The sequence below is a fragment of the Mesocricetus auratus genome, unplaced genomic scaffold, assembly GCF_017639785.1.
Source record: "Mesocricetus auratus isolate SY011 unplaced genomic scaffold, BCM_Maur_2.0 Super-Scaffold_4256, whole genome shotgun sequence".
NCBI classification, from domain to species: Eukaryota; Metazoa; Chordata; class Mammalia; order Rodentia; family Cricetidae; genus Mesocricetus; species Mesocricetus auratus.
The window spans coordinates 115,484,395-115,502,962 of NW_024429182.1; the positions used below are offsets into that span (position 1 = coordinate 115,484,395).

The 18,568-nt window shown below is 48.5% G+C and overlaps 1 protein-coding gene across 1 annotated transcript in view; it reads left to right on the forward strand.

Annotated features, from left to right (window-relative positions):
- Window positions 1–5,962: 5,962 nt before the first annotated feature.
- Window positions 5,963–18,568, forward strand: part of Ap3b2 (adaptor related protein complex 3 subunit beta 2) — a 36,352-nt gene continuing 23,746 nt past the window's right edge. The window contains exons 1-4 of the mRNA XM_040729406.1: window positions 5,963–6,389; window positions 15,052–15,127; window positions 15,256–15,330; window positions 15,649–15,744. Coding sequence (XP_040585340.1) covers window positions 6,277–6,389; window positions 15,052–15,127; window positions 15,256–15,330; window positions 15,649–15,744 — 360 coding nt within the window. The 5' untranslated portion in view covers window positions 5,963–6,276. The remainder of the gene's footprint in view (window positions 6,390–15,051; window positions 15,128–15,255; window positions 15,331–15,648; window positions 15,745–18,568) is intronic.

Sequence of the window (18,568 nt, forward strand, 5' to 3'; positions counted from 1 at the left end):
GAGAACTGGAGCAAAATGACAGAAGATAGTTAAAATGGAGTCTATTTGAATCAGGTTCTCACTATATGACACAGGTTATGTAACCCAGGTGAGTCTGGAGCTTACCATGTAGCCCAGGCTGCTCTCAAACTTTCAGACCCTCCTACTGCAGCATCCTGGGTGCTGGGATTGCAGGTGTGTGCTACCACACCCATCTTAAAATGAATAATAAAAAATATTCAAATATGCCAAAAGGAGACAGGGAAGGGAGAACAAAAGAATGTGCACACACACACACACACACACACACACACCTCAAACCACACACATACACATCACACACACACACACACACACACACACACACACACACGACAGAAAGGGGAAAACAGGTAAATAATGGTAGACCAAAGTTTAACCATATCAGTTACCACATTAAATATCTGTGGAGTTAAAGGGGAGACCCAATTATATTCTATTATGAATGTATTTTAAATATAGTGACATAAAGCCAGATACATGGTGTGCGTCCAGGGTCTCAGATACTCACCAGGCTGATCACCCGAACCTAGAGTTGACACCAGCCTGAGCAACAAGTGAGACTCCCATCTCAAAATCAAAAGTAAATGTAAAGACACAGCAGACATAGGTCAATGGGGAGAAAGGAAAGCAAACCAGTGATAAAAGACACAGATGCAATTAGCAAGAAGACGTTAGCTAAAGACTTCAGCTCAAGCATTAGCACAGGTACAGGGGGACATTCATAATAAATGTCAGTTCATCCAAAGATGTAGCAATCATAAAATGTTTCTATATATAATAAGAGTCTCAAACTCCACAGAGCAACATCTAACAGAATGAGAGGGAGATAATTCTGCACCTGTACATAGCAGGAAGTCTTTCCATCATTCTGAACTGACAGAAAATGGTGTAAAAAAGAAAACTGAGGTTCATATAGTCAGCGGTGATATGAAGGATATCGTCAACCACCTTGACCCCATGTGTGCTTACAGAACACTACACCTGAACCTGCAGAATATGCGTGTGAGGGTGCAAAGCAAACCTCACTAAATTCGTGGGGATTGAAAGCTAGCTCTTGTTCTCTGACCAAGGCAGAGACTCAGCCTTGAGTACCCTGAGGCCAGTGTAGAGAGGAAAAGGTGTTGAGGAGATCAGGCAATCTTGGAATCAGATATCAGAAGTTGAAAGGTTAGGAGAGGGGAAGGAGGCACCATTTACCTTACCTGCACCCCAGGCCTGAGGCTCTGGTTTCCTGTCTGCCCCCAGGGTCATAACAGAGGTGCTGCTGCCTCATTCGGATTGGCTAGGACAATGGTGCTCATAATCTGGCCCCAGAATTTCCTGTTTAGTCTCTTTTATCTGCCAGATCCATGGCCAATAGCCCTCTTTCCTCTGATCACAGAAGACTTAAGGTCTCTCAAGGAGTGGAGTGTGGTCACTACAAGGTAAGCCACTTACATTATGGGCTCTGATTGGGGTGGGGTCACAGTGACTGGAGCCCCTGGAAAGGGAGAGATGGTCAGAAGAGGTGGGCTTCCACTCTGACCAGGTTTTAACTGCAGGTACCTGGCTGGGAGCAGTGACCCCAAAGCCAGTCACAGGGACTCCCTGCCACTGCTGTTTCTGATAGCCAGGATCAGACAAAGAAGGGCTCAGGTCTCCAAGTCAGGATCCCCAACAGGGTGGGCAGTGTTGTCAGCCCCTGGGCCATGGGATCGAGAAACTTGCCTCCCAGGTACTGGTGGTTCCAGAGTGTTGTTCTTTTGTCTTTTAATGTAACTAAATGAATGAATGCTAAATGCTAGGGTAGCTGCTTCTCTAGTCAAGAAGAAAACAGGGGTCAATACTTCCTGGGGGTGGGGCCTGAGGTAGAATTGTATGTACCATTCAAGAGGTCCCGGCATTCCAGAGGCAGTCTCATACACTAGTTCAGTCAGATCAGCTCAGTTTGAACACTGGTTCTACCGCTTTTTAGATGTAACCTTAACAACCTCCCTAAGCCCCATTTTGCCTTTCTTCCAAATGAGAATGGCAGTAGGATCTACAAGGCATTGTTGTTGGGGCTAATTGTGGACTTCATATAGGTTTTGGCAATAAGCATTATAGTTCGTTATGGGTGGAGCATCAGCCATGAACCTGGAACCCTGTTTGAAGGGGGAAAGGCCAAGCTGATGGCAGCCAGACTGCCCCTCCCCCCATGGGAAATTTTAGGGAGAGTCTGGGCTTTCCAATTGAGTGATTCCTTTTGATCAGTGAGGCAGGGGTCAGAGGGAGGCCACCAGCCTTTGGGACCCATTGTTCTTCTCCTCTGAACTGAGAAAGAGGTATTCTCCCCAGCTCTCTGCTTGGTGCTCAAATGTGCATGCTCAGGCCAATGGGCAAGTTCAGGAGCCAACTAGACCTCAGATAAACAAACCCTGCTCTCTGGCCTTGTCCTTATCACAAAGAGTTCTCAGTGCTTCACAGTGTTCAGATGATGCCCAGCTGGTCAACCTTATTGTCCCTAGTTTACAGATGAACAAGTTGAGGTGGAGAGAGCAGGGAATTTTTGATGTCTCCTATGGAGGGATGACATAGGTCTCTCAACCTGTAATCAGCCATGCAGTGCAGACTTATGCAAAACACACAGATGGTGAGCAGTCAGAAGAGGGAGACAGCTGAAGCAGTCAGAGCGGGGGGGGCATGTGAAGTAGACGGTGGTGATGACTGGTTTTTCTTTCCCCAGATGAGCCTCAGATCCCAGGTAAATGGAGCAGAAGTGCTTGGCTCATCTTGACTCCTCCCCAGGCAGGGTGCCAGCTGTCTCAACAGGGGCCGGGACAGTCCACTCTCTTCCATAGCTGTGACTTCTGCTTGACCCAGTGGGCGTGGAATGAGAGGGAAGCTTGGAGTAAGGTGCTTCTTCTATTTGGTGGACGTTAGAGAGAATGACTCCTGACTAAAGGACACAAGGACACAAAGATGCTCAGAGTGCTTGGATGAAGGGTCACCCATCCCATGTCCTTTAGCAGTGCCCCAATAGTCTCCTCCCTCCCTCTGTCAGTCCCTCCCTCCCTCCCTCTCTCTCCTCTCTCTCACCTCTGAAACCAAAACTAGGGTATAACCAGGGCAGTGAAATCATGCTTTCAAATTTCCAGAGCCCTCTGTTCCCAGTAAAGATGAGAAACTAAACTTGATTTCTCAGTTTCTTATAGGAAAAAAAATTCCATGGTATTTCTTTAGTACATGCAATACAGGATGTTCCTCAATTTCCTCCTGAAAATAAGGATACTATACCTATCTTGAGAATTGTAGCAAGGAGTGAATGAATGCCTGTTTGCTATTGAGGTTATTGTACATAGGAGGTCCCTGGTCCACATCTCACTGAAGTTTTCCTGTTTCTTCAGGTCATCTTCTCAACCCAGGTGCCTGCTGACACCCAGAATCCAGTGTTGCTATTAGGAATGACAAGAGGGAAGACAGATACAGAAGGAGATCCAGGAGAAGGGGGAGAAAAGAGTGGCAGGATTTGGGGATAAGAGGATAACCGGGGTGGTGAGGAAGTCCCAATTGCTGGACAGTATGGGGTCCTTCAGGGTGGCTCGGGACAGGGTGCAACCATGGTTGCCAGGCCCCTGGAGTCCCTTAACAACAGGGAGCCAGCTCTAAGATTTGTGATGAGCAGAAGGCTGCAGCTACTCCTGTGCACACACCCTGCAATCTGAGACATTTCTCCTCTTAGACCCTGGTAGGGGCATCCAGCACCATCAAGTTCTTCTCTGAGGCAATCTTGGGTCATCATTTCCAAGAAGTGGAGTTAGACAAAGATGAACCTCAACCTGGAGACCTTTTCCTGTTCAAGCTGCAGTCTCCTAGGGCGCAGTGGTTTGGGGCCCATGTGGGTGTTTACTGCGGCCACGGGGAGATCATACACTTTGAAGGTGAGCGCAAACAAACTGGTCCAGTCCCGAGGGGGCTGCAGTGAGGTGAAAACTGGGATGAAAGCCCAGGTCTCTGAAAGGGGGAGGGGCAGCCTGGGTGTAGGGCTTGGGTTGGAGGAAATGCTGGCTCTGACTTGAACTGGGCCTGCTGTGACTGCAGGCAGGACCTCCAGCGATGGTGGACTACACACACTTCTGGGTTACTGTGAAGGTGTGGTGTGCAAACAGGGGCGTCGCGCGCTGCTGCGCTCCAGAAGGCTCTGGCGTGTGCTTCGCAGACGTGGTGGCATTAACCCTGGGGAGCTGGAGCGTCGTGTTCGAGAAGCTATGGACTCAGATCCTCCTCCCTATCATCCTACCAGCAGCAACTGTGTGCACTTTGCACTGAACCTGTTGGGCGTGGACTTAGTAAGAACCTCTCTAGTATAGCCACACATACCCCCATCCCAGCCCCCGAGTTTGCTAACAAATGCACCTGCTCAACCTGCTCCAGCAAAATTCAGATGTTTCCCTCCCCTACTACACTCAGACCAGTTTCCCCTAAATTTAAGGTTTTACTCTGTAGTCCAAAAGCCCCCAGAAACAAACTGGTGTGCCTATTTGTGAAGTTACACACAATGAAATCCTTTAGAGCCCTTGCCGGAGAGTCCTCAGGCCCCAGTTCTTAGATCCAGACACAGTTCCTGAATACTGACAATCTTCTACCCAGTGCTGGTCCAACCCCATCATTCTTCCTCCTTCAGGAGACCTTTCTGAAAGGACACACCAAGGCCAAGTTCTCAGCCCCAAGAGACTTGTTTCCCCCAGGGGGACAGAGGCCGGGGACAGAAGATAGGGAGAGGGGAGGAAAGGGCCAAGGGAGAAGGGGAAGAGAGATTTTCCCAGAGGGACAAAGGACTGACTGTCTCTGGAGAAAGTGCAGGCAGATGTGGCTCATGGCAAATGGCAGTTTATAAAGGAAAAAGACACCCTGCCCCGTTAGGGTGAGTTGGTTTGTTGTGTTTGGACATGTTAATCAGGGTAGACAAAAGGGGGTTTTTGATTGCTGGACTTCAATACTTTAGTATGTAGACCTTGGTGGTCAGCCTCAGGAGGAGGCTGTTGTCAAATAAGGGAATAGACCTTGGTGGCTATAATCTAACAGTTGGCAAGGCCAGGGAATGGGGGAGGGCAAGACCCACCAGAGCCTCCTTTTTGCCATGCTCAGGCCTACCTGACCCCTTCACTTTCTGTTGACCCAAAGTCCACCTTTCTGAGTTCCACCCGTTTCCAACCAGCCCACCAGTTCTGATTGGAGACTTGAGGATCCTAGGTCTACACTTCAAGACAGCCCTTGGGAACTCTTCTACTCTTCAAGCCTCACCAGGAGTTTCCAACCACTCAACCCCATGCCCAAAACTCTAGCCCAAAGAGATGTAATAACCCATACATAGCCCAGTTTAGGGTTATCTTTCCATCCAGACCTACTACTTCCCTTTCTTGCTTCCCTCTCTCCCTCCCTCCCTCCTTTGGGTCTTGGGAGCAAAGCTCCAGGAATCACAAAGCTCTGGAGACCTGGAGATTACATCAGACTAAGTCTGTGTTACTTCTCCCTTCCCTCCTAGATGTCAATGGACTTGGACTTTACCAGGGATTGATGTGACCATGAGCCCTCCCTAGTGGGCCAGAAGAGGCTTCAGTAGGGATCATTAAAGTGTTTTGGAAAACTAAATTAGGATGTTAGATGTTCTCTCTGCTCCACCTGGAACTGCTGTGCTCCAGAATGCAGTTAGTGCTTGGGTCCTGGGTCAGCCTGCTCTTAAATTCCTCTTCTTGCAGGAAACTGCTAATCTTCCCCCTTAGTAGGCAGGTTACCCCCAGAAGGATTTAGGCTATATGAAAAGGAGGTTGGAAAGTATCATCCCTTCATCTCCAAGACCTAGTGTTCCAACCGGTGCCTGTGGGTATGGCCTTCTTTCAGCATACCCCCCTTCCTTCACTGCGCGGGTGGGCGGGCCCCTGGAGATCAGGTGATCAGGCGTGGTTACAAGAGGTCTGCATCCCTCCAAAGGCTGTACTGTCATCAACCCAGCAGCCTGGTTCACTGTCAGACCTGTGGATGCTTGCAGTAGCAGTGAAGAAGCATGAGTGTCAGGGGGTTCTGACGGATTGGGGCGGGTAGGCGCTGCTCCTCCTCCGGTGTCCGCTCACTCCAACCCCTGAACTCCGTGGGTGGTGACGGTGCCTTTAAGAATCTCGGCGTGCGGCCCTGATTGCTGAATTTGCGCGCAGCCTCAGCTGCGCAGATTGCTAGGTGTGAGCCTCCTCCTTCGGCCCTAGCACAGCCCAGCCACTCAGCCACCCCGCTCGCAGACCCATGTCGGCCGCCCCTGCCTACAGCGAAGACAAGGGTGGCTCGGCCGGCCCCGGGGAACCGGAATATGGCCACGACCCGGCGAGCGGCGGGATCTTCTCCTCCGACTATAAGCGGTGAGCTAGGGAAGCACAGGCCGAGAGACGGCTGCTGCACGGGCACCATGGACAGCGCCGGGGAGGCTGTGAGCTCACCCAGAGAGCTCTGTGTGATCTGGGCAGCTAGGCCATCTGGCCTTAAGCAACCACGGGGACTCGAGGCTGGTTGGGAGGGTATAGCCAAGGGGGGTTCTCACAGAACAACTGTCGGCTGGTAGTGTTCCTCCTGTTTGCAGCCTTTTATTTGCTGGGTGGGTTGGCTCAAGGAGAAACCAAAACAAACCCCCAAACCCAACAATGTGGGCACTGAGTTCATGAACTGGGGTTTGAGTCTGGGCCACACCAGGAAGCCTGCCCAGGATGTAGGCAGAGAATCTGGCTCCTCCTATGAATTAATATCTCCATCTCTCACCTCATTCTCATTCCTGTTCCCCCACCCCCTCCCATCTCCACCCCATAGCCCTATGATTCGCCCCTACTTGGTTGGACTATGTATGGTTCAACCCCTACCTAAGACTCGTTCATTTATTTGTTCATAGATACAATAACAGTCATTTATTAAAGGCCTACAGCGTAGACCTGCCGCTCACACAATACAGCCCTGAACAGGAGAGCACAAATTGCTCTCACGGGGAGCAAGACTGAAACAATGACAAGTCGGCCTTTAGGGTCAGGAGGGGACTGTGAGGCGTCTTCCATTTCAGGGAGGAAAGTACTCACATATTAGAAATGGGTCTGGGGTCTCAGGGAAATGACCACACAACCCAAGCACTAGGGACAGGCATTTTACTTCTGCAGAAGGGATTCAAGCAGGCACGCACACCCAGTGGAGTGCCCTGGATTTTATCACGGTTCCTCACCCTGGATGGTCTGTGCTAGGCCTCACATGCTTAGTTGGCTGCTAACAGTAAACCCTTAGAAGCAGTGCAACTGAGAAGCAAAGTGTAAGATTTGAGAACAGGGCGAATGTTTTTTGGGGGGAGGATTGTTGTTTTGTTTTGTTTCTTGTTGCTGTTGTTGTTTGAGACAGGCTTTCTGTGAAGCCCTGGCTGTCCTGGAACTCACTCTGTAGATCAGGCTGTCCTTAAACTCACAGAGATCTGCCTGCCTCTGCCTGCCAAGTGCAGGGATTAAAGGCTTGTGCCACCACAGCTCAGGATGCAGCATGGAGCACACACCTTGAACTTAGACAAAGGTTAGGCTATGAGCCTGTGAGAAGTCACAGCTCCCAGGGCTGCAGGCCTCTGCTGAGAAGAGAAAACCTGAGACAAAAGGGATGAAGTCTGTGTGGATGCTAACATTTTAGTAAGAAGTCCCATTGATAGAAAAGGTGGTAAAGGTGGGGGCAATGGTGCTCACCTTAACCCCAGCACTCAGGAGGTAGAGGAAGCCAGGCCTCTTTGAGTTCAAGACCAGCCTGGTCTACACCATATGGTCTAAGAAGGCCAGACTACAAACAAACAAACAAACCAACAGATAAGCATATTTCATTTCCATTTCCTACATTCCAGAGGATGGGGAGAGCAAATGTAGGTCCTTCTGATGTCAGCACAGTGTGGCTAGAATCCTGGAAGTCACTAGAACGAATGAGGGTTCTAAGCAAGTACTGTATTGGAAGGGTCCCAGGCTGGACTGAAGAGAGTGAAAGGGATGTGGGTCGGGGCTGGAGAGGTGGCTCGCTGGTTAAAAGCACCTGGTGCTCTTTCAGAGGACCCAGGTTCCATTCCCAGTGCCCGCCTGTTGGCTCCTGACTCCCTACAGCTCCACATCCAGGGGGTCTGATGCCCACTCCTGACCAAGCAAACATGCACATGATGCCCATGCATGCATGCAGGCAAAACACATGAAATGAAAAATAAATAGATCTTTTTTAAAGAAAGAAAGAGACCTGTGTTGAGAAAGAGATGAGGGAAGGAGATGTTAGCTGGAGCTGACTGTCTGGGATGGCCTGGAGCAAAGCTGCCTGCTGTGACTTTACTGCAGCTGTGATTCTAAACATATAACATTCACACTCGATAAGTGTGATCTGATCAGGCCAGACATTGACACTGCCTGACACACCTTGGTGCACACTGGAGACTATCCCTGGAGACTGACATGCCGTGAACCACAGCACTTTCAACTGTATATACAAAATCTTACAGAAATATAGTGGTTTAATCATAAAACAAGAATTTTCATATTGTCCTATCATTACTCTTCTGTATGTATTAAATTAGTGTCTCTCGTCATTGTTGTTACACAAACATGTGCATGCCTATTACTATTCAACTTTACTTTAATCCTAGTGATAAAATTATGTGTAGTAAATGAGTGGTCTTGTTATCTCATGATTTTATATGCATATATGATGTGTGTATGTATGTGTATGAAGTGTATGTGTGTGGTTATGTGCACACATATGTGTGGGTGGACATGCCAGCAAACTACAGGGAGATACCCTTCTTTGTCACTCTGTGCCTTGTTTCTTTGATGCAGGGTCTCTCACAGATTTCATCTAGGCTGGCAGCCAGCCATGGCCCCGGAGATTCTGCTCTCCCCATCCCTCTCAGTGCTGGGGTATAGATGTGAACAGGACCATATTTGAACTCTAGTCTTTTTTTGCAAGCATCCTAAATTGCTGAGTCATATCTCCAGCCCCAAGGCATTGTTTTAAAGTACATTTCTTTTGGATTTATTGCCAGTAAATGCTTGGTTTCTATGCCTGTTTTATATACCTGCATACAGCGGTTCTATAAAAACTGGTCAGGTGTAAAGAGGTGCTCAGTAGAAAGTGTTTGAGATGTCCTGACCCAGACTAGGGGAGACAAAGGGGACATAAGGGCTTGCTTCTCTATTTCTTTGATCAAATATCTGACAAAGCAATTTAAGCCAGGGTTTATTTTAGCTCATAGATTGAGGATATATGTTGGGAAAATGTTTGAGGCTTGACACAGGGGAGCCTCAGTCATGAAGCCAAGAAGATGAATGCTGGGGCCTCAGAATCTCTCTCTCTCTCTCTCTCTCTCTCCCTCTCCCTCTCTGCGTGCGTGTGAGTCTGTCTGTCTGTCTCTCCTTCATGCTGTAATTCTTTTTATTTAATGTGTATGGCTGTGAACCACACATGCGCCTGGTGCCTGTGGAACCCAGAAGAGGTTGTCTGATATGCTGCAACTGGAATTGCAGACAGTTGTGAGCTGCCATGTGGGTGTTACAAATTGAACCTGGATCCTCTGAAAGAGCAGCCAGAAGTCTTAACCACTGAGCCATCTTTACAGCCCCACTTTCTCCTTTTTATTCAGTCAGGGTTCCCAGAGCAGGGGACGTTGCCACTTACACTTAGGGTGTTCTTCCGATCTCTCTTAGACCACTCATAGATAAACATACAAGCCTTGGTTTTTTGCATTTGTTTTTTAGATTATTCTATATCCTTCAAACTGACAGTCAAGATTAACTACACAAATTGGCTTTGGGAGGACTGATGAGAACCAAGAGACTGGGCCAGAGTGAGCAGGGCTATGAGATTTCTTGGGAAGGAGAGAAACACTGTTCTGAGAAAATGTTGGGTTCAGTTGGAGTGAAAAATAAATTCTTCCCTTGGCCCCTCATCTGCTCAAAGACTGGGATGCTCAGTCCCTGTCCCCAGCCATCTGTACTCCTGTGGCTTTGCTTGTGAGCATTGAGAAGGAAACCAGAGCCTGCCACCTGGCCAGTATCTAGTTACTGAGTTTCAGGGCGGGCCTTCTGGTGGCAGAGGGCAGTGACAAGCAGTCCCAGCTCTCTGGCCAGCTCAGTACTCTCTTGGAGCTGGACCTGATACAGCAAGATGCAGCGATTCCTGCAACTCCCAGGGACTGTGGTGAGGCCAGGGGCCAGTGGGGCTGCTCAGGAGGAGGCTTCCAGTCCTGTGCTAGGTCCTGAAGGTGGGCCTCCACCCTGGTACCAGGCCCTGAAGCCTGAGGAGCTTCGGTGGCTGCAGGCTCCTGAGGAAGGCACAATCCCAGAAACATCGGTAGAAGGACCTTGCCCTGAGGTTGGCCAAGGCCAGACCCAGAGTCAGCCATTAAGGTATAGAATGTCTTCTGCCCCCAGAGAACTGAGAAGGTCAGGGAATGGGTGGCTGTTACTCTCAGCAGCTCCATTCAGCTCCATGGGTAGAGGAGCTCTGGGCTCACACTCGGGGTCCAGGCTTGAGGGGCTTCAGGTAGAGGTCACAGGACTCTTGAGGGTTGAGAGTGTGATTAGGGAGATGAGGAAGCTCTGAGTGGAGGGAGACTGTAAACCATTCAAGGCTTGAGGTCCCACCTTGACTGTTCTCCCCTCCCCACTTCCAACCTTGACTGGAGTGGACTCAGGATAAGGTGTAGGGACAGAAACAAACACCGTCCCAGTTTGAGCAGTCTCTGGGTTTGTAGACCTCGGGAGGGAGCCCAGGGGCCACTGAGGGGTGGGTGGATGTGCCTGATCCCAGTGTCATGTTTGACACACAGGGGAACTCTAGCCATCATGAGGGGAGTCTGTTCGTCCAGAGTAGGTCAGGGGTCAGGTCAGAATGAGTGCCAGGTAAAGAGATCTGACTGGGAACTGAATATTTCATGGCCTGAGGGCATTGGCAAGCACCCCTCCCTTCCCTGCCTCTTGGGAAGCTGAAGACAGTGGGAGCAGTGGGGACAAAAGAGGGGTGAGGGCCATCTCTCCCCAGGAGGGAAAGGGGCAAAGGCCACCTCATCCCAAGGCATAGTGTGGGTCGTGGGCATTTGAAGATGATTCTGCCTGCTCTGATTCTTCCTTTCTGTCTAAACTGCATGACCAGTTTTGTAGGTGGAACACCCTGGGGTGTGTGCTTTTGATGGGGACCTGAGACATTTTGGGTGTGGCAATGACACCCAGGTGTGAAGCAGCCAGCTCTTAGGGATCACTCAGAGTTAAGGAGCCTGAGCCTGCTCTGTCCACTGCAGGCCATCGTCCTACCCCACACCCCACCAGGGTGTGCTTCAGGTCAGAGGATCCCCTCATCCATTTTGTCATTTTGGTGAATGAGCCCGGAAGGACCAAGCTTGTCTATGTTGTATGTGTATTAGATATGTCTGTGATGTGTGACTGTAAGTGCCTGTATGGGTTGTGTATGTCTATAGGATAGCTAGGGGCATGTGATGTCGTCTCTTGTGGCGTATATTTATAGTTGTGTAGGTGAAGTGTGTCTGGGGGTTTGTGCTTTGAGAGTGCTTCTGTGAGAGAATGCTGTGCTGTTTTGTGTGTTTCTGTGGAGTTTGTGGGTATTTGTCTGCAGTTTCATGTATATGATTTTATGTGTCTGTGAGGGATGTGTGTGGGTATGGCTCTGTCTCTAAGGTACAGGTATATTCACAGGTGTCCAAGTGTGTGTGTGACATGTGGGAGGTACTTTTATGTGAGTTTAACTTGGAGTGTATATTTTAGGGGCATAGCAGTGCACACTTAGACATCAGGAAAGCTGTGTCCATCTCTGCCGGCTTCCAAGACTCTCAGCACTGACAATGCCCAGGCAATAGTTTGTGCTTCTAGGCACACCTCAGCCCAACACCCCCGAGTAACTGCCAACCAGGTCTGTGTTTGGGAGTGTTGTGTGCCCTTTCCTAGAGTGACATCAACAGTTAGAGATCCACCCCACAAGTGACACCGAAGACAGGCCAAAGAAACAATTCTACCTAAGTATAGCTCGGTGAGCTGAGGAATTCCAGGAGTATGAGTGAGTAGTTACCTACAGGAGTGTGGGTGACTCAAAGACAGCTGGATCACTGAAAAGTCCACTCCTGCAGAGGTGACAGTTCATAAAATCATATCCCTGGATTTCCCTGCACATCTCTCCAAGATGGTTACTGCTGTTTAACTTCCGGGAAGGATCTGCTGAGTCCTATTTCCTGATTTTGTAAGCTTCATATACTTCCTGCTATCAGGAAGGAGCATGCCATCAGGAAGGACTGTTTCTTAAGAAATAACTACCATTACAGTAGTGAGAGGGCAAAGGGGGGTCTTACAATCTATTGTTTTGATGGTGCCAGAAATTTTCGGGTCTTGGGGGCATCCACCCAGGCAAGGGCATTTTGAACCAACATAAGCAGGGCTGGCTGCTTTACTGTACCCATCATCTGCCAGCTAGAAAAGGCCTCTGTGTTCTAGAAGGCATCCCTTTTCTCTGCTTTGCTTTCTGTCAAAAATATCTTCAGAAAAGACAATTCCCATTTATGTATTTATGTATTTACTTGGGTTACGAAAGTGCTCCTGTGTGTGTGTGTGTGTGTGTGTGTGTGTGTGTGTGTGTGTGTGTGTGTGTGTGTGTGTGTGTATGGAGGCCAGGTGAGGAAAGACATTTCTAAAGTTCTTGTGACATGAGTTTCTTAGTGCTTCTGTCCCTCCTCATTTTTTCTGTTAGGCTCACACATGTGACTAGGACATGCTGAGGAGATTTTCTTTCTCATGGTGTTGATCACTTACTTTTCAGTGTGGACAGGAGACACATAGACCTCTCTCCTAGGATTTTATGTTGTTTCTAGATGTTTTATTTCTCCCAGTAGTGTTTTATGGCTTCATAAATGGCCACTCAATGCTAACTGGCATGTCTGGACAATGAGGCCATCTATGGAGTCTTTGGAAGCTGGCCAGTCCTTGGATTCATTTTGGTGTGTAAGGTCAAGATCTGCATCATACTCTGCTTTTCTTTCTGTGTGGATGGGGACACTGTGCAGGTGCACATGTGAGCACATGTGTGGACGTCAGACACCTACCCTGTGTGTGCTTCCTCAGGAAGCTCCCACCTTTTTTTTTTTTTAGGCAAGGCCTCTCTCATTCGTCCCTGACTCTCATTGCTTTGATGAGGTGGGCTAGTCACCAAGCCCCAGAGATCTTCCTGTTTCTGCTTCCCCAGCACTAGAATTACAAGCACTTGCCACCATGCCCTGCTTCTAGTGGATACTGGGAAGCAATCTCAGGTCCTTAGGCTTCTGTGGAGAGCACATTGGTGAAATATCTCCCTAGTCTCCTACCCTTGTTTTGACACACAGTTCTTCTCCTTTGATCCTTCCCATCCATCGAGCTAGCCCCAACTGATCCTCTGTCCCTTGGCTCTCTGAACTTTGTTGTTGTTGTTTGGCTGGTTTGGTTTTTGAGACCGGGTCTCACTGTGTCGTCATGGCTGGCCTGAAGCTCACAGAGATCTACTTGCTTTTAATAGCTGTGCATCATCATGCACGGCTTAGTTTTCTATGGTTGATGTAACAAAGGACCACAAGCTGTGTTACTTTTGGGGGACATGGTCTCCTAGTCCTCCTGCCTCCTATTCATGAGCCTGGGATGTGCCACTACACCCAGTTTATGTGGGGATCAAACCCAGGGCTTTGTGCAGCTAAGTAAGCATTCTAGTCCCTGAGCTGCACCGCAGACCCTAGAGAAGAAACTTCTGTTTCAGTATGAAATCAAGGTGTTAGCAAGGTCCTGCTCCCTAAGAAACCCAGAGGGGAATCCACCTAAGTTCAGGTGGCTTGCTGGCAATCATTGATGCTTGTTGGCTTACAAATGAAAATCTTCAGTCTTGGTCTTTACAGTGTTCTCTTTGTGATTCTGTCTCTTTGAATGGGATACCAGAGGATCTGGGTGTGAGCTAGTAATCTTAGCACGACAGGAACTGAGGCAGGAGAATCATCAAGCTGAGGTAGGAGTCCAACTTGGATTATATAGCAAGCTCCGTCTCAAATTGAACTAACAAAAAAACAGGAGACATATTGGACTAGGAAGCCACCCAAGTATGGCTTCATTTTTAGCTTCAGTACAGGTAGTTCCTAGCTTAATGATGGCTCAGCCTGTGAGCTTTTGACTTTATGGTGCTGTGAAAGTGAGGTGCCTTCCACAGAAAGTACTTTGAGTTTTGTTCCTTTCCCAGGCTAGTAATGAGCAGTGTGATACTTTGATGTCATCTATCAGCTAATACAAGACTTCTGGGAACATCAAGATGGGCCAGGCTATCCTATGATGTTTGGTAGTTGAAGTGTACTAAATGTATTTTCATCTTGATATGTTCATTTTACACCGGGTTTGTGGGGACATAATGCCATTATAAATCAAGAAACATGTCATTCCATCTTTATATATGTATGGGGTACAGGAGTGTGTGTGTGTGTGTGTGTGTGTGTGTGTGTGTGTGTGTGTGTCTGTAAACCAGAGGTCATCCTTGGGTCATTTTCAAGAGCCATCCACTAGATTTTTCCCCGATGGTCTCTCACTGGGACCTGAGGCTCACACATTAGCCTAGACTGGCTGCCCAGTGAGCCCAAGGACCTTCCAGTCTTCACCTCTCCAGCTCTGGGATTACAAGCACTTTGCACTTCACTCAGCTTTTATGTGGGTAGTGGAGATTGACCAGGGGGCAAACACTTTACCAAGTGAGCTGTCTCTCCCCCCCATCCTTGACAAATCACATTCCAAACATCCTAAGGCACTAGGCGGGGCCGGACTTCAACATCCTCCTTTGGGCTGGGGAACACAATCCAGCCCATAATAGTGACTGGCCCACATGTTTCTCCTGAAACCCCAATCTGTAGTTTACCCATTTCCACTCCACCCCCACTGTGGCCCCTCTCTGAACTGGAGCTAACCTGAGTCCTGCCTGGACCCTGGTGATCCATGCCCCGCCCCCATTCCTCAACAGACTTTCTGTGCCTCCCACCAGGCATGATGACCTGAAAGAGATGTTGGACACCAATAAGGATTCCCTCAAGCTGGAGGCCATGAAGAGGATTGTGGCAGTAAGAGGGGCTTCCCATGGGTGACAGGCCTGGGTGTCCCAGTGCGGTGACTGTGGGTATGTATCAGGCTTCGCCTAATCGACGCCCTGCCCCTCCCCTTTTCTTTCCCTATTTGACCCAATACACAGATGATAGCCCGGGGTAAGAACGCCTCAGACCTGTTCCCTGCCGTGGTGAAGAATGTAGCCTGTAAGAACATAGAGGTGAGCACTGCCTGGAAACAGTTCTCCAATCCCAACCAGACTAAACTCGAGCTGGGCTGAGGGCAAGGAAGGAAACTATTCAACCTCTGGGGGCTTGACCTGTTCAAGCTGTCCCTGATCCAGGGACATTGTCCTTATGTCCCTGAACTGGATGTGAATCTGGGCAGTGGACTGGGGACACACTCAAGGCTGCTGTCCCCGACTGGAGGAACTTGACCCCATGACCCACAGCTGCATGGAGGGGTGGTGATGGCATCCTGGGAGGTGAAAGTACTGCCCCCTGCTGGGGAATCTGCCGAGACACCTGCTCTGTCCTAGGTGAAGAAGCTCGTCTATGTGTACCTGGTCCGATATGCTGAGGAGCAGCAAGACCTAGCCCTGCTGTCCATCTCTACCTTCCAACGTGGCCTAAAGGTCAGAGGTCTGCATGGGGCCTGGGCCTCATTGGAACTATAAGGGAGGGGTGGGCCCAGGCAGAGGCCATGAACATTGTAGGCTCTGGAGACTGCTTCCTACATGCAGACGTTGGAAAAGTCAGGTTCAGAGGAGAGTAAAGGAGCAGTGAAGCCTCCTCAGGTAGAAGCCAGCCTTAGAACGAAGTTGAGACAGGAACTGGGTGCCCAGAGTCCATGTCACTCCATCTGAGATGCCTGTGATAAAGCTGTCTCAATCCAGTTCCTTTGGCTACAACTGGATAATAGACTGGATGATTTGTAATGAACAAAAGGGGGCTGGGAGCAGGCCCAGTGGTTGAGAGCACTGACTACTCTTCCAGAGGACCTGGATGTATTTCCCAGCATCCATATGACAGCTTACTGCCTGTAACTCCACCTCCAGGGGATCCAATACCCTCCCTCACACAGACATTCATGCAGGCAAAACACCAATGCACATAAAGTAAAAGAATTAAGGTTTATTAATCTCGTAGCCTTGGAAGCTGAAAGGCCCAAGGTCAGGTGGAGGGTACATCTGGTGAAGGCTCTGCAGAGTCCCAAGGTGGCACAGGGTATGTATGACATGGTGAGAGGGACAGAGCCATTCGTAAGCCATTAATCTATCCATCCAGATCCCTCCTGACTCAGTCACTTCCTCAAGGTCCCTCCCAATCAAAGCTGGCCTTAACGCCTCAAGGTAGGGGCTATATCTCAACTTCTGTTTTAGTGGATTTCTTTTTTAACAGCAGGCTGCCTTCAGTATGAATCATTTGTGCCCCTGAGTGGAGACTCTCAGTCCTTGCCTCTACTGATAGAAGGATATGAATTGTGACTCATGTCAGCCACATGCCAGTCCCTTCTCTTGCCCTGGGCAGTAGAGCCTTGACAGTGACAGGCTCTTGGAATTTTTTTCTCTTTGCTCTTAGGTCTTTGGGGCCCCACCACCCAGATTCCAAATAAGCACACACAGAGTCTTATTCTTTCTTATGAATGCCTGACCTTAGCTTGGCTTGTTGCTAGACAGATTTCTTATCTCAAATTATCCTATCTAACTTTTGCCTCTGGGCTTTTACCATTCTCTATTCTGTGTTCTTTTCTTTATTTCTTACTCTTTGGCTTGCTGTGTAGCTGGGTGTCTAACCTAATGCCCTCCTCTCTTTTTCTTACTCCTCTATTTCTCTCCCAGATTTCTCCTTCTATTTATTCTCTCTGCTTGCCAGCCCCACCTGACCTTTCTTGTGCTTTGATATTGACCGGCCACTCAGCTCTTTATTAGACCAACCAGGTGTGTTAGACAGGCAAAGTAACAGAACTTCACAGAATTAAAGAAATACAACACATCAGCCGGGTGGTGGTGGCACACACCTTTAGTTCCAGCACTCGGGAGGCAGAGGTTGGCAGATCTCTGTGAGTTCAAGACCAGCCTGGTCTACAAAAGCTAGTTCCAGGACAGCCTCCAAAGCCACAGAGAAACCCTGTCTTGAAACACTCCTCCCCCCCAAAAAAGAATGCAACACATCTTTGCATCATCAAAACAAATATTCCACAGAATAAACAAATGTAATGCACCTTAAAATAATATTCCATAACAGGTTCTCCTGGTTCTGGTATCTGTAGAGATCAGTGACTTGAAGAACCTTTTTGCCTTCAACCTGCAAGGGAAGACAGGTTTTGCTGAGAACCAGTGAGAAGAAAATCAAGTTTCCCATGCAGGAGATTGCTCTCCCCCTGGGAGGCTGGCTGCTAAGGTCACTGCAGGAGACCAGAAACACCTGCCCAAACTGACCTGGGAATCCCATTATCTATATATTCAGTACAGCTGGTGACTCTAGAGTTGGAAACAACCGGTTTTTCCTCGGTTCAGCATAGGGGGTCACTGTCATGTCTTAGATGCACAGAGTATTAAAAATCACCTTTTAAATACCCAGATCACATCTATTCCTGCAGAATGAAATCTGAGCTAAACAGAAATTGAAATCATTTAAATGGAGGGACAGTGGGAAGAGTCAAGTCCTCTAGGAGGGGTGAACCCCCTTGCAATTTAAGCTATAAATGCCCCCTTTTTTCTTTCTATACAGGGCCTAGGTTTGAATTCATGAGCTCATGAGGAATTCTCTCTTGGTGTTTTGCTGATTGGTTTAAGATTCCTCCCACAGTGAGCATACAGGTAGCCTCCTGTCTCCACCAGACTTTCTTTTTAAAGCTCTGGTTATGACTTCCAATGCCCTTCTGTCTATACTTTCAGTTGAGATTTCTGTGAGATTGGTTCTAGAGATACACCTCATCTTATCGTAGTCCAGCATTTCTGTGGGTTGCTGGGCATGCTGAGAACCGACTGCTGACTGCTCTCCTCTGGGGCTCAGCTCTGGTTCAGTCTGCTGTGCTGGCAGAAGAGCTGGTTGACAGTCTGTTTTTAGGGCAGGGTAGGAAATGTGGTCATTCCTATATACATTAACTAGTAAATAGCTGGAGTGTCTTTTTTTTTTTTCTTCCCCGAGACAGGGATTCTCTGTGTAGCCTTGGCTGTCCCAGAAAAGGCATGCACCATCATTGCTTGGCATAGCTTGAATGTTTTATGTCATACAAATACTAGACTGGCCTTTCAAGTCAAAATTATCGGCTCCATCTCTGATTGATAAGTAAACTTTGTTTGAATCAAGGTTAAATTATTTTATAAGAGTTATTCTGAAATTGTTAGCATAAAATTTGCATTTTCTTGTAGTTTGTACAATCTGGTCCCCCACTTAAGAAAACCTAGGCTCTTTTGGCCCAAATCAATGAAAAAATAAATAAAAATAAGCAAA